The sequence below is a fragment of the Mustela putorius genome, unplaced genomic scaffold (genome assembly GCF_011764305.1).
Source record: "Mustela putorius furo isolate JIRA1106 unplaced genomic scaffold, ASM1176430v1.1 tig00537335_pilon_pilon_pilon, whole genome shotgun sequence".
NCBI classification, from domain to species: Eukaryota; Metazoa; Chordata; class Mammalia; order Carnivora; family Mustelidae; genus Mustela; species Mustela putorius.
The window spans coordinates 4,158,176-4,174,905 of NW_025422457.1; the positions used below are offsets into that span (position 1 = coordinate 4,158,176).

Consider the following 16,730-nt stretch of genomic DNA (forward strand, 5'->3'; position numbering starts at 1 on the left):
TCCTTCCTTTGCTGAACATTTTCAGGTTTCTAGCTTCTAAATGTTAAAAGTTCACTAGATCTCTGAGCTTTTTTCTGTTCTTCGTAGTCCCTAGACAGCCTCATCTGGTTTCATGGTTTTAAATATCATCGATGTATTGAGGACCCCCAAATTTTTTTCTCTACCTCAGCTTCTCCTTGAACCTAAGACTCCTATTTGACTGCCTATTTGACCTCTCCACTGGAATCTAAAAGGTATCTCTAACATGTCCAAAAAGAACTCTCGATTTGCACCCTAAACTGGTCCTTCTGCGGTTTCCCCCATGTCCATCAGTGGCAACTCTATTCATTCTGAAACTCGGGCCAAAACTCTTGGAGTCATTTTCTGTATAGGAGGACTTTACTTTTGAGAATAATTTTGTGTTTACGGAACAATTGAGCAGATAGTACAAAGATTTCCCACACAAGCCCCAGCCCAACACTGTTTTTAGTGTTGATTAGTGTTATTGTTAACCTCTTGAATTAGTGTGGTACATTTGTTATAATTAATGAACCAATATTGATACATTGTTTTAACTAAAGCGTGTAGTTTACATTAGGGTTCGTTCTTTATGGTACAATCTATTGATTTTGACAGGTTTATAATGTCATGTATCCACCATGACATACAGAATAGTTTCACTACCTAAAAAAGCCCCTATGCCCCATGTATTCATCCCTTTGCTCCTACCCTGAACCCCCAGCAGCCCCTAACTTTTAACTTTCTGTATGGTTTTGCCTTTTCCAGAATGTTGTATAGTTGACATCGTACAATGTGTAGCCTTGGCTTTTTCTACTTAGCGATGTGTATCCTTATCACCGTGCATTGTTAGTTTTTTGAGTTTTAGCTTTGCTAATAGGTGCATAAGCAGTATCTCATTTTTTTAAATTTGCTGTTTCCTAATGACATATGATGTTGAGCATCTTTTCATATGTTTATGTGCCATCTGTATATCTTCTTCAGTGAGGTGACTGTTCAGATCTTTTGCCCATTTTTTTAATTTGTGCTGGATTTTTTTTCATTTTGTTGTGTTTTAAGTATTTATATATTTTTGGATACAAGTCCTTTTATCAAATATGTGTTTTGCAAATATTTTCCTCCCTCACTGTGGATTGTCTTTTTATTCTCGTATTAATGTCTTTTGCAGAACAGAAGTTTTTAATTTTAGTGGAGTCCAGCTAAATTTTTTCTTTTGTGTATCACACTTTTGGTGTTGAACCTAAAAACTCCAGAGTGGGGGTGCCTGGGTGGCTCATTTGTTAAGCGACTGCCTTATGCCCAGGTCATGGTCCCAGAATCCTGGGATCAAGCCCTGCATTGGGCTCCCTGCTCTACGGAAAGCCTGCTTCTCCCTCTCCAGCTCCTCCTGCTTGTGTTCCCTCTCTCTGGTGTCTGTCTCTGTCAAATAAATAAATAAAATCTCTAACAAAATAATAATAAAAATAAAAAATAAAAACTCATCATCCAAGGGCACTTAGATTCTCCCCTATGTTATCTTCTAAAAGTTTTATGATTTAGTGTTTTACATTTAGATATATGATCATCTTTGAGTAAATTTTGGTGAAAAGTGTAAGGAGTATGTCTAGATTCATTTTTTTTATGCTTATATTTGGTTGTTCCAGCACCATTTGTTGAAAAGACTATTCTCTCTCTGTTGACCCATTTTTGCTCCTTTGTCAAAGATCAGTTGACTCTTTGTGTGGGTCAGTTTGGGACTCTCTGTTCTTGTCCATTAACCTATTTGTCTATTCCTTCACCAGTACAACATGGTCTTAATTACTAGCTTTGTAATCTGGAATTCGGGTATAGTCAGTCCTCTCACTTTATTCTTCTCCCCTATTGTGTTATTCTGGGTCTTTTGCCTTCCCATATAAACTTTAGAATCAGTTTGTCCATATCAACAAAATAACCTGTTAGAACTTTGGTTAGGATTGTGTTGAATCTGTAGATCTCATTGGGAAGAATTGGCATCATTACAATATAGAGCTTTCCTATCCAGGATCATGGACTTTCTGTTTATTGAGATTTTCTTTGATTTTTTTTCATCAGAGTTTTTTAGTTTTCCTTTTACAGATCCTGTGTGTATTTTTGTTAGGTTTACGCCTAAGTATTTCATTTTTTTAGGTAAATGTAAATGGTGTTGTCTTTTTTATTGCAAATTACAATTGTTCATTGCTGGTATATAAAAAAGCACTTGACTTTTGTATATTAAGTTTATATCCTATAACCTGGCTATATAATCTCTTACTAGTTTTAGTCCACCCAGTTCTCATACCCCAAATTAATACATCAATAAATTCTGCCCATTCTTTCTTAGTATATCCAAAATCTGTCATTTCTCACCACTTCTGCTATACTGTCTTTACTCTTTACTCTGGTGTAAACTGTTATCATCTCACTCCTTATACAATTGCAGCCTATGGAGTAGTCCTTACCACATTTATTGCTACTCAGTATCCTGTATATTTCGTTGTCTCTGATTGTTTCCTATCTTCCTTCCTCCACTAGAAAATAACCTCTGTGAAAGCAGGAGCTTTGCTCTTTTCATTGCTGTTGTCCCAGTGTCTAGGTTGGTACCTGGTACTTGGTATTAAATAAGTATTTGTTGAATGAATGAATAAATGAATGAATGAGTGAACTTTCTTAGATTACTCGGTTCCTACAGCAGAAACTTGCTTAATAACATTTTAAAGAACATAAGGATATGCTACAGGCAACCTCCCAAGAGTTTCAAAAGAAAATTAGGATGTCTGCAGAGTTCATCCACTTGCAAATTTTATCACTACTTCCCACACTTTACACTGTAACTGTATATGCATCTGCAGATAGAGAACACTCACAGGTCTGAGGAGGCACTCCGCCAAGGCTCCGAATAGCCTCCTTACCTTTTTGTTGAATTCTTTTTCATCTCTGTCCTCCCCACCTCTCCTTGTAACCACGTTTCAGCCCTCCTTTTCCTTAGTGTCTTGGGGAAAGGACTTATATTTATGGTGGAGTAAGGATTACCAGAACTAACTGAGTTACCTCTTGAGGACATTTTTTAAGATGTTCTTAGTTATAAGATTTAATCCTGAAGTGCTGCATATTTTTTTGAAGGATACTCCATTACTTCCCTGTAATCAAAATATATTTCTTCTTTCCAATAGTATATTTTTTATTACAAATGCATTTAATGACCATTATTTTACTGGAGGCCTAAAGTCTAATAACTGGTAAAATAATTTCTATCATTTGGTATCCCTGTGTATCAAAATGTGTGCTCTCTGTTGGAAATCTGTTGCTGGTGAAACCCCCAGTTCCAGCAGTGTCTTGCAACTGACACAGCATTTTTTCTCTTAGCCTCAGAAAAAAGGCTTGCAGTTTATTTTAGCAGAACGACTTCCCACTGGGGTGAATGGCCACACAGGCACTTAATTATTCACTAATTCAACCCTGGAACTTTAGCTTTTTTAACTAGGAGGGCACTGACAGGATTCACAAGGAAGTGGTCTATTATCCTCGAAACTTTTCTTTAGTATTGCGCCTGTGGCTGAATAACGCTTCTTTGGTACCTTGGGCACCAATTTCATTTTGCATCGTGTTCAGAGTTGCATTGCATTTTCTTGTGCTGTTCCAGTATCTCATAATGAGGCAGGGCAAGAAGTGTTTCATTGCTGAGTCTACAGTATGTACCAGTTTGGTCACACTGAAAAGGACAGAAGGAGATAACTGCTTTCTGTGGGTTGAAATTAATAATAATTTTAACCCATGATACATTTTATTTTAACAACATTTAAGTTTAAAATAATGTTTTCAACTTGCTTGTCCTCTGTACAAATCTTCAGAGATTAGTCTCTTACAGGATTGTCACCAAAAAATTAATGCTAAGATTTATGGAAGATATTTATATAGCTTGGAGGGAGGGCAGTAGCCAGATAATGTCACCTATGGGTTTGCTTCGGGCTTCTTTTCTTTTCTTTTGTAAGTTTTTATTTGTTTATTTGAGAGAGAGAGAGCGCAAGCCCGGGGGTGGGAAGGGGTTGGAGAGGGAGCAGCAGGCTCCCCGACAAGCAAGGAGCCCGATGTGGGACTCGATCCCAGGACCCTAGGGTCACGACCCAAGTCAAAGGCAGACACTTCACTGATTGAGCCACCCAGGCGCCTCTGCCTCAGGCTTTTCCAATGAGTTTTATTAAACTTAGGAATTACTCTGTGTTCAGTATGTTGAGCTCCTCTCTGAACAGTTATGAGAAGGAAAACCTGTTATAAACATTAACTTCTGTTACTGCTGATCAATGACTGTGATTATTACTGATTTCTTTAGGTTTTTTCTTTGAAATAATAAACTTGAGAACCTGAACTTCTTATTATGAATACATAGGTTATGCTTTTCATGTATGGATTTCTATCAGTTATGAACCATCAATAGTTTTTTTATTATCTAAGTTATTTTAGATTGTGTAATGAAGCATCTCTACAAAATATTTCCAAAGAACTGAACTTTGAAAAATTTTACATGAGGTTTCTGAATTAAGACTTCAAGCTTTAAGCTTATTAGAAGTTAAAGTGAGATTATAGTATTTTAGTGATGCTTCATTGTTCTCGCCATCTTTAGAATTGTGTGCGATTTTTTAAAAAGTAGAATTTTGGAACCTTTTGTTGTGTTCTTTCTGTTGGATTGAGAAAGCACAATCTGTTGACTTAAAGGCAAAGTAAACATTTTTAGGAGTTTATCAGTGTCCCATAAAGGAAACAAACAAGAAAGTCTTGAATAGGGAAAGATGATGGCATTACTTTAAACATATGTTAAAAATAGACCAGAAGAGATCCTGAACAAGAATCTTTGTAAGCCTTCCTTAGTGTGCTTTCAGTAACAGAAGCAGACAAACTATTTTTTTCTGTAATTACTGAGAAAATTCACTGGTAGTTTTCCCCACACGCAACCAAATAGCGTAAACAGAGCTCTGAGATGGGAACTTCCATTTCATTTTTGACAGTGATTTCCCTCAACTCTGAAGACAAAACCCCTTTTACAACTCTGAACTAATTTTCAAACATTAGTTTCCCACATGGGTGTTTTAAGTAAATTTGAAAATGTTTTGCTGTTTATATTAAACTCTGGAAACAAATATGAATGAGATGGAAATTTCTATCCTAAAGTTTAGTAGATGGGCTAGAATTCCTAGTTTCCCTTAGGAAAAAACCCACATACATGCACACGCACACACGTATGTTTCTGATTTAAACAATATCAGATCTTAAGAAATGGAAACTATGTAAAAGTTGCCTTAATAGGTTTTATTTCCTTCCGTCTGTGTCCTATCCTTGTCATACTCTGCCAGTTAGAGATATTTAAAGAAAAAAAAATTTTTTTTAAGTTTTTTTAACTTTAATTTCTGTTAGTTACCATACAGTGCTAAATGAGTTTCAGCTGTACAATATACTGATTCAAACTTGCATACAGCTCGCAGTGCTCATCACAGCAAGTGCATGCCTTAATCCCCATCACCTGTTTAGCCCGCCCTGCAACCCCTCCCCTCTGGTTACCATAGTTTTTAATAATTAAGAATCTGTTTTCTTGGTTTGTCACTCTCTTTTTTTTTCTTCTCCTTTGCTTGTTTGTTTTGTCTCTTAAATTCCACATATGAATGAAATCATATGGTATTTATCTTTCTCTGACTTTTTTTTAAAAATAAAGGTTGTATTCATTTGAGAGAGAGAGCACAAGCGGGGGGGGTGGTAGAGGGAGAAGCAGACTCCCTGCTCAGTTGGGAGCCCAACGAGGGGCTCCATCCCAGGACCTGGAGATCATGACCTGAACTGAAGGCAAATGCTTAACCATCTGAACCACCAAACCACCCCTTTGTGACTAACTTATTTCACTTAGCATTTTATGCTCTAGCTCCATTCATGTTGTTGCAGATGGCCAGATTTCATTCTTCTTTATGGCTGAATAATATTTCGATCTACACACACGCATCTTTTTTTTTAAATTTTTTATTTTTTATAAACATATATTTTTATCCCCAGGGGTACAGGTCTGTGAATCACCAGGTTTATACACTTCACAGCACTCACCAAAGCACATACCCTCCCCAATGTCCATAATCCCACCCCCTTCTCCCAACCCCCCTCCCCCCAGTCACCCTCCGTTTGTTTTGTGAGATTAAGAGTCACTTATGGTTTGTCTCCCTCCCAATTCCATCTTGTTTCATTGATTCTTCTTCTACCTACTTAAGCCCCCATGTTGCATCACCACTTCCTCATATCAGGGAGATCATATGATAGTTGTCTTTCTCTGCTTGACTTATTTCGCTAAGCATGATACACTCTAGTTCCATCCATGTTGTCGCAAATGGCAAGATTTCATTTCTTTTGATGGCTGCATAGTATTCCATTGTGTATATATACCACATCTTCTTGATCCATTCATCTGTTGATGGACATCTAGGTTCTTTCCATAGTTTGGCTATTGTGGACATTGCTGCTATAAACATTCGGGTGCACGTGCCCCTTTGGATCACTACGTTTGTATCTTTAGGGTAAATACCCAGTAGTGCAATTGCTGGGTCATAGGGCAGTTCTATTTTCAACATTTTGAGGAACCTCCATGCTGTTTTCCAGAGTGGCTGCACCAGCAGTGTAGGAGGGTTCCCCTTTCTCCGCATCCTCACCAGCATCTGTCATTTCCTGACTTGTTGATTTTAGCCATTCTGACTGGTGTGAGGTGATATCTCATTGTGGTTTTGATTTGTATTTCCCTGATGCCGAGTGATATGGAGCACTTTTTCATGTGTCTGTTGGCCATCTGGATGTCTTCTTTGCAGAAATGTCTGTTCATGTCCTCTGCCCATTTCTTGATTGGATTATTTGTTCTTTGGGTGTTGAGTTTGCTAAGTTCTTTATAGATTTTGGACACTAGTCCTTTATCTGATATGTCGTTTGCAAATATCTTCTCCCATTCTGTCAGTTGTCTTTTGATTTTGTTAACTGTTTCCTTTGCTGTGCAAAAGCTTTTGATCTTGATGAAATCCCAATAGTTCATTTTTGCCCTTGCTTCCCTTGCCTTTGGCGATGTTCCTAGGAAGATGTTGCTGCGGCTGAGGTCGAAGAGGTTGCTGCCTGCACACACGCATCTTTTATCTATTCATCAGCAGTGGATGCGTCTGCTGCTTCCATATCTTGGCTGTTGTAATAATGTGATAAATGTAGGGGTGCACGTATCCTTTTGAGTTAGTGTCCTTGTATTCTTTGAGTAAATGATCGTGCTGGATCATAAGGTCGTTCTATTTTTAACTTTTTGAGGAACCTCCACATGGTTTTCCACAGTGGCTGGACCAGTTTGCATTCCTAACAACACTGCATGAATGTTCCTTTTTTTCCACATCCTTGCCAACACCTGTTGTTTCTTGTGTTGTTAACCATTCTGACGGGTGTGATGTGATATCTCATTATAATTTTGATTTATATTTCCTTGATGGTAAGTGATAATGACCATCTTTTCATGTGTCTGCTGGCCATCTGTATGTCATCTTTGAAGAAATGTCTGGTCATATTTTCTGCTCATTTTTAAATTGGATTATTTGTTTCTCGGCTGTTGAGTTCTATGAGTTCTTTATATATTTTGGATACTAACCCTCTATCAGATATGTCATTGTGAGTGTCTTCTCCCATTCTTTAGATTGCCTTTTAGTTTTGTTGGTGGTTTTCTTCACTGGGCAGACGCTTTTTATTTTGATGTAGTCCCGATATTTTATTTTTGCTTTTGTTTCCCTTGCCTCAGGAGACATGTCTAGAAAGAAGTTGCTACCTGTTCTCTTCCAGGATTTTTATGGTTGTAGGTCTCACATTTAGGTCTTTAATCCATTTCTAATTTATTTTTTTGTGTGGTGTATGAAAGTGGTCCAGTTTCATTCAGAAGAATGTTGCTATGCAGTTTTCCCAACATCATTTGTGGAAGAGACCATCTATTTTCCATTGGATATTCCTTCCTGCTTTGTTGAAGATCAATTGACCATACAATTGCGGGTTTATTTCTGTGCTCTTTCTGTGCTCTTCTGTTGAACTCTGTGTCTATATTTTTTCCAGTACCATACTGCTTTGTAATATAACTTGAAGTCAGGAATGATGATGCCTCCAGCTTTGCTTTTCTTTCTCAAGATTGCTTGGGCTGCTTGGGATCTTTTGTGCTGCCATACAAGTTTTAGGATTATTTGTTCTAGTTCTGTGAAAAAATGCTGTTGCTATTTTGATAGGGATTGCTTTAAATGTGAATATTGTTTTGGGTATTAGAGACATTTTAACAATATTTGTTCTCCCACTCCATAAGCATGGATTATCTTTCCATTTCTTTGTGTCACCTTCAAATTCTTTCATCAGTGTTTTATAGTTTTCAGAGTACAGGTATTTCATCTCTTTGGTTAGGTTTATTCCTAGGTATCTTATTTTTGGTATAATTATAAATGGGATTGTTTTCTTAATTTCTCTTTCTGCTGCTTTGTTATTGGTGTGTATAAATGTAACAGATTTCTGTACATTGATTTTGTATCCTGTGACTTTACTGAATTTACCAGTTCTAGCAGCTTTTTGGTCTTTTGGGTTTTCTATGTATAGTATCATATCATCTGTAAGTAGTGAATGTTTTATTACTTTTTTACTCATTTGGATGCCTTTTATTTCTTTTTCTTATCTGATTGCTGTGGCTAGGACTTCCAGTACTATGTTGACTAAAAGTGGTGAGAGTGGACATCCTTGTTTTCTTCCTGAGATTAGGGGAAAAGGTCTCAGTTTTTCCTCATTAAGGGTGATGTTAGCTGTGGGTATTTCATACATGGTCTTTATTTAATGTTGAGGTATGTTCCCTCTAAACCTACTTTGTTGCAAGTTTTTGTCATGAATTGATGTTGAACTTTGTCAGTTGCTTTTTCTGTGTCTGTTGAAATAACCATATGGTTCTTACCCTTTCTCTTATTGATGTCATGTATCACACTGATTGATTTGCGAATATTGAACCAACCTTGCAACCCAGGAATGAATCCCACTTGATTGTAGTGAATGATTTGTCTAATGTATTGTTGAATTCAGTTTGCTAATGTTTTATCGAGAATTTTTGTATCTATATTCATCAGGGATATTAGCCCATAGTCCTCTCTTTTTTTAAATTTCTTTTTATTATGTTCAGTTAGCCACTGTATAGTACATAATTAGTTTTTGGTGTAGTGTTCAGTGATTCATTAGTTGCATATAACACCCAGAGCTCATCACAACATATGCCCTCCTTAATACTCATCACCCTGTTACTCCCACCCCCCACCTTCCTCCCCTCTGAAACCTTCAGATTGTTTCTCGAGGTCCATAGTCTCTCATGGTTCATCTCCCTCTCTGATTTCTCCCACTTTGGATTTTCTTCCCTTCCCCCATGGACTTCCTTCCAGGGGGAGGGGCAAGAGCAGTGGGGGACTCCATTTCAACCAGGCCCCTGAATTTAGCTGGATATCCACCAAGCCATTCTGAACACCCATGAAATCAGCCTAAGATGTAGAATTATATGTCTGCCCTCTACGGTGGCAGAAGGTCATCAGCTGGGAGGTACAAAGGACAGAGTTGTGATTGTGTGGACAGATGTAGTTCTCTTTTTTAGTGGTGTCTTTATCCAGTTTGGGTCAGGATAATGCTGACCTCAGAATGAATTTGGAAATTTTCCTTCCTTTTCTGATTTTTGGAATAGTTTGAGAAGAATAGGTATTAACTCTTCTTGAAATGTTTGGTGGAATTCACCTGTAAAGCCTTCTGGTCCTGGACTTTTGTTTGTTGGGAGTTTTTTTTGATTATTGACTCAATTTCTTTGCTGGTTATCAATCTGTTCAAGTTTTCTATTTCTTCCTGTTTCAGTTTGGTAGTTCATATGTTTCTAGGAGTTTATCCATTTCTTCTAAGTTTCCAACTTGTTGGCCTATAGTTTTTCATAATATTCTCTTTTGCTTATTTGTATTTCTGTGGTGTTGGTTATTATTTATTCTTTTTCATTTGTGGTTTTATTTGAATCCTTTCTCTTTTTTCATTAACAAGCCTGGCTAGAGGTTTATCAAATTTACTGATTTATTTCAGAGAACCAGCTTCTGTTTTCATTGATCTTCTGTTGCTTTTTTTTTTTTTTTCAGTTTCTTTATCATTTATTTCTGCTCTATCTTTATTATTCCCTTCCCTCTGCTAGCTTTGTTTTGTTCTTTTTCTAGCTCCTTTAGGTGCGAGGTTAGGTTGTTTGAGATTTCTCTTGCTTCTTGAGGTAGGCTGTATTGCTATAACCTTCACTCCTTAGAACAACTTTTGCTGCATCCCAGAAGTTTTGTACTGTTGTGTTTTCATTTTCATTTGTTCTCATGTACTTTCTTATTTCTTCCTTTATTTCCTGGTTGACCATTCATTGCTTAGTAGTATGTTATTTGACCTCCATGTATTTGTAGTCTTTCCAGATTATTTTAAAGAAACTTTTTTAAAGTTGGTGTACTTTAAAGTGCTTTAAAGTTGGTGGCTTTAGAGTATCAGTTCCCATCAGTGCTGTGCAGTGAGGTTCTGATCAATATCTATGGTTGCTCCATCTAAATATCTCTTTCTAAAGTAAATCTCTCATATGAACAGGAATCTAGCTAATTGTCATGTGATTCAACACATGTGGAAGTTATTTTTCAAGGGGAGGGCGGTAGATACAGACATGTCCCAATTTGCAAGGTGGCAAAGCTGGTGTAAGTACTGTATAACAATATTTGTATCCTGTGACTACTTGACAGTTTTCGAAGACTTTTCATGTATGCCACCCCCCACTGATGTGTATAATAATCCTATTTGTAATTATAGCACCATGTGTTGAAAAGACTTTCTCTTTTGAATTGCCCATGTACCTCTGTTTAAAATCACCTGACCATGCTTATAGCATATTAAGAAGTAATATATATATATATATATATATATATATATATATATATATATTATAATATTAACAAAGGATGGGGGAGGAAATGGAGCTATATAGAAACAAAGGCAATTATGAAATTATGATACGGTTTCACTCATTTGTGGAATATAAGGAATATTCCAGAGAACCATAGGGGAAGAGAAGGAAACATGCATGGGCATGTTATGATACGGTTTCACTCATTTGTGGAATATAAGGAATATTCCAGAGAACCATAGGGGAAGAGAAGGAAACATGCATGGGAAGGAATCAGAGAGGGAGACAAGCCATTGGAGACTCTGGACTCTAGGAAACAAATTGAGGGTTGCAGAAGGGAGGGCAGTGGGGGGATGGGGTAACAGGGTAACGGGCATTAAGGAGGACACGTGATCCCATGAGCACTGGGTGTTATACGTAACTAATGAATCATCGAACACAACAACAAAAACTAAAGATGTGCTATATGTTGGGTAATTTAACTTAAAAAAAATTTTAAATAAAAAAAGAAATGATATTAGGGAGTAACTTGAAGAAATGAAGAGTACCAGAAATATTAAATATATAGGTTAATATGGTTTTTTATCCTTTTCCTCTTTTTTTTTTTTTTTAAGATTTTATTTATTTATCAGAGGGGGGTTGGAGAGAGCGTGCACAGGCAGACAGAGTGGCAGCAGAGGCAGAGGGAGAAGCAGGCTCCCTGCGGAGCAAGGAGCCCGATGTGGGACTCGATCCCAGGACCCTGGAATCATGACCTGAGCCGAAGGCAGCTGCTCAACCAACTGAGCCACCCAGGCGTCCCCTTTTTCCTCTTAACTTTTTAAAAAGATATAAGATTGTATAAAGCAATAATTATAACCCTGTGTCATTGAGTATATAATATATAGGCACGATATATATGACAATAGGAGCACGAAGGAGGGAGAAAGGAATGAAACTGTTGGAGTCATTTCTATAGTTTGTTAGAATTAAGTATTAATCTGAGATTAATTATGATAAATTTGGAACTACTGGAACTACTACTTAGAAACTTTAAAAAGTATGGTTAAAGAAAAGATAAGGAAATTAAAATGCGCTAGAAAATGTCTACTTAATAAAAACGAAAGTGGTAAAGGATGAACCAAGAAACGAGAAAGACATGTTATATAGAGAGAACAAATAGCAAACCAGCAGATATAAATCAACAATATCAATATTAATTTAATTTAATTTTTTTTATTTTTAAGATTTTATTTATTTGTTTGACAGAGATCACAAGCAGGCAGAGCAGCAGGCAGAGATAGAGGGGTAAGCAGGGTCCCCACTGAGCAGAGAGCCCTATGTGGGCTCAATCCCAGGACCCTGAGATCATGACCTGAGCTGAAGGCAAAGGCTTAACCCACTGAGCCACCCAGGTGCCCCTCAATATTAATTTTAAATATGAATGATCAAGTACTTTAGTCAAAGAGCAGAAGTTGTGAGATTACATATAAAAACAAGATCCAACTATATGCTCTCTGTAAGAGTCACTTTACATTCAGAAACACCAATTTTGGAAAAGTTTCAGCGATTTCTTCTACACTGCTAGAGTCTGAATGTGTCCTCCAAATTTCATACATTGAAATCCTAACCACCAAAGATGATATTAAGAGGTGGGATCTTTGAGAGGTCAAGTCATGAGGGTAGAGCCCTCATGAAGGGAATTAGTGCCTTATAAAGGAACCCATGAAGATCCTTCCCCTTTCACCATGGAAGGACACAGTGAGAAGGTGCTGGCTTTGAAACAGGAAGAGGACCTCCACCAGAACAAGAACAAGGTCAGGGTTCCTTGATCTTGGGCTTTCCAGCCTTCAGAATTGTGAGAAATAAATTTCTGTTATATATAAGCTACCTAGTGTGTGATACTTTGTTATAGCATCCTGAATGGATTAAGACCTACACCATTTTCTTTCCTTTCCTTCTGTAATTCCACTTATACATGTTAAACTGATATTGTAACAAAGGCCTCTGATGTGTTTTTTTAGATTCTTGTTTCTCTTTTTATTTCAGTTAAGTTTCTTGTGACCAGTTTTCAATCTTACTAAGTCCTTTCTTTGGTCTGTATCTAGTGTATCATTAAACCTAGTCAATACTTTGAGGATATATATATTTTTTAATTTTAGAATGTCAGTTTTCTTTAGAATTTTCATTTTTCTACTTAAATTTTTCATCTTGTTACTCATTTTCCTCGATATTCTAACATTTATAATGCTTATTTTAAGTATCTTTAGCTATTAATTCCAACCAACATCTCAGTTTTTCAACAACTTTAGTTTTTCTGAAGGTCTTCTTATATTGACTTTTGCTCTTGATTATTAGATACCTTTTCTTGCTTCTTCACATAGCTTAGACTTGTTCACTGTATCCAGATACTGTGTGTAAGTAAAAGACTGATGTTGATGTCCATGCTCCCATGGAACTCATCCTTCCTCTCTCTGGCAAGTAGGGTCATGGCCTGATTTAGGCAATCTAACCAGAAGTCAAAACGAGTCATGGCTGAGTTGCAACTTTAGTTATCCCAGTTTTCTTCTGGTTTCAGAATGGGATCAGAACGCTCTCTTCATCAGGGCTTTGTGATTAGAGCTGGCTTGCTATTTTCCAGTTCCTTCCCCAGCTTCTCATGCTGTCATGTCACTTAAATGCAGTTTAAGTCCCATAAGGGAGAATTGGTGAACTGGAGGGACTGGTGTCACTCTGGATTTCAGTCCACGATGCTAGTTCATGCGTAGCTGTTCCCAGTATTGATGGTTTCCTTTTGTCACAGTGAAGTTGCTTGCCCATGACTGGCTCATTCTTCTAGCTACTGCGCCTGCACACAGCATTTGCCCGTAGAGATAGAAGTGGCTTATCTCTTGGTCTCCACTTACCTGGAAAGGGCTCATTTCTTATTAGAATTTATTTCCTTTACCCTTCTTTGTTTTTACATTTCTTTGATGTCTTTAAAGAAAAATGTCATATTTTTTAAGCAAATCGGGTTTTTAAATTCTTTGTTGTGGTAGGAATAGTGGTCTTTGATTTCTTCTACGTTCTTTTTTTTTAAAAAATTTTATTTATTTATTTGACAGATAGAGAGATCACAAGTAGGCAGAGAGGCAGGCAGAGAGAGAGAGAGGGAAGCAGGCTCCCTGCTGAGCAGAGAGCCTGATGCTGGGCTCGATCCCAGGACCCCGAGATCATGACCTGAGCCGAAGGCAGAGGCTTAACCCACTGAGCCACCCCGGCGCCCCAATTTCTTCTACATTCTAATTAGAGGTAGAACCTCCTTCTCTGATAATATTGGGGAAAAAGAAGTACACTGCCCTTACAAGCATTTCTTACAATTCTTACTTTGAACCTTTTTTACAGTATGAAATGGGGGTCAGCAAACCTTTTATGAAAGGGCCAAGTAGGAAATATTTAGGCTTTGTGAACAAAATGGCAAAATCAAAGCTATTATGTAGGTACTTATACTGCCATTTCAAATGTACCATTTACAGATCTAGAGACCATTCTTAGCTCAAGGGCCATGAAAAAACCGATGACTATGGTATACCAAGTTCTGTTATGGAGAAACAAGTGATAAAATGTTTTAATGAACAAAAAGCAAGCAAATTTCAGGTACTTTTAAGAAATTGAATTCTATGGAGTTCTTTGGTATACGACCTACTGTGGTATCTACAGTAGTAAGTACTAAAAATGATAATCCTGATCTGTCAAGATAGAGCTTTTATTTGGTGTAATAGAATTACATAATAAACTTTAGAAAAGTATTTGTCAGAAATATATTTAGCCATACGAAATCTTCATTCAGAAAACCTCACTCATTCACTCTGCCCAAGTATTCTACTACAATATTGGGCATATTGGGCAATTTTTTTTTTTTAGCTTTGATACTCAAATGGGTATAATGCAGTGGAAAACAGACACTTAGAAGTATGAATGCAAGGTAGTGTATAACATAATGTAGGTTCGCACAAGCTTCCTCCGTAGGGTAAGATACATAACTTGGCCTAGAGTTTGGGGTAAGGTGATCTGGAAGAATTAGGAGAGATGATGATGTTTCTTTAACTCTTGAAAGGGAATTAAGATTTTGCCAGGTGGAGAGATTTTATACATCCGGTAAATGTTGCCTGACATTTATGCTTAACTGAAGTATTACCATATTGTTGACTTGACTCACTCAAGGTCATTTTAGAAATGCTTTGACTCAGGGAAAAAACTTAGAAATTCAGCCTCTCCTTAAATAATTACATGTCTGTGTAAACTTAAGTAAGCAGCCTTTTGTAACTGTTTTAACAAACTAGTTATCACTGTATGACATATTATAAGTGATTAAGTGAGAATTTAGCAAAAAAATTTAATTTCAGCTTATCTAGAAGTTTCTTGCTGCTTTTAAATCACTGAAATCTCCGGTCTCTGCTACAGATTTTTTTAAAAAGCATTGTAATTATTGTAGTAAGAATACTTCAAAGCAGAGATTTTTTTTTTTAGATTCTTTATAAATTCAATAGCTAATAGGATGGGTGAAGAGTGACCATAGAAATTTTACTAAGTGATGGGAAATAGAACTTAAGGGGATAAATTACACATTTGCTAAAGAAAAGAAGAGTATTGAGTTATTTACGTATTCAGTTTTAGCATGTTAATGTGCCAGTAAATCTTTTTCCAATTTCTGGAGAATTGGTTAGTTTAATGGGAAAAAAACCAACAAAATCAACTGATCATTTTTTATTTGTCTTTTTAAGAAAGCTCCTCTGGAGGTTACACTTTACTGAATTATTGAACACAGGCTTTGTAAAATAGGTAATAAGGATTTTTAGTTTATAGTAAACAAAAGTTAATAGCACTTGGAAGTATATAGGAGATACTAGATTATTTTCCATATCAAGCAAACTGAAAGCCTTTATAACATTGATGCTCAATAGACAACTTTACAAGAAAAAGTTTTCTCTCTCCATTTTTCTCTTAGCTTTTATTAAGTATCAGATACATACTGAGAACCATGAAAATGTCTATTTTCATAAGTCTGACCTTAGAAAGACTGAACAGAAACAACTACCTACAGAAAGATCATCATCACATCTTTATTAGTACCTTCTCCCCACAAGAGCCCTGAAAGAACTTTATAAGGATCGGGAAATAATTGGGTAAATTTTGAGTCAGTAGATAACGTATAGCCATTTAAAGGTGGTAGTGATGGACACCATATGGAAACATAGAAATGTTTATTATCTATTTTCTTTAAAAGCAAACCCCAATAACATGTTCCACGATATGCTACCAAGTTGGAAAATGAATGCCCAGTATCCGTGGGCCATAAGTGCACTGGATATTGTTAGTGCCCCATTCTGTAGGTTCCTGAACACAGTCTGCTTCTTCCATGTGTGATGCTTAGGAGAGAGGAGTAAATCCTAAAGAGGACTGAAAGTCAGTAAATGTCTCTTATTTGCAGGATTTTCTACATGAGACAACTTTAGAGGTTTATATTTGAGCCTTCAGACATTTCCTTAGTATTATGGATATAATGTTATTGTCTACCTCTTCCCCAAGATTTTACAGCATTTGATCTTATTAATGATTGAGTGACTATGAATCCTAAATATACTGTGTTTGTTTGTTTGTTTGTTTGTTTGTTTTTCAGGATAAGGGAGATTTTGAAGGCATCTCGGAAATTGCAAGGTGATCCAGATTTGCCAATGTCTTTTACTTTGGCCATAGTGGAGTCCGATTCCACAATAGTCTACTATAAACTTACTGATGGATTTATGCTGCCAGACCCTCAGGTCAG

The 16,730-nt window shown here is 36.8% G+C and overlaps 1 protein-coding gene across 2 annotated transcripts in view; it reads left to right on the forward strand.

The window, feature by feature from the left end:
- The window catches only part of TSEN15 (tRNA splicing endonuclease subunit 15), a 35,415-nt gene that overhangs the window by 16,797 nt on the left and 1,888 nt on the right, over positions 1 to 16,730 (forward strand). For both annotated transcript variants that reach the window (XM_004767946.3, XM_004767947.3), the window contains one exon: positions 16,584 to 16,725. In XM_004767946.3, the coding sequence (XP_004768003.1) occupies positions 16,584 to 16,725 (142 nt within the window). The remainder of the gene's footprint in view (positions 1 to 16,583; positions 16,726 to 16,730) is intronic.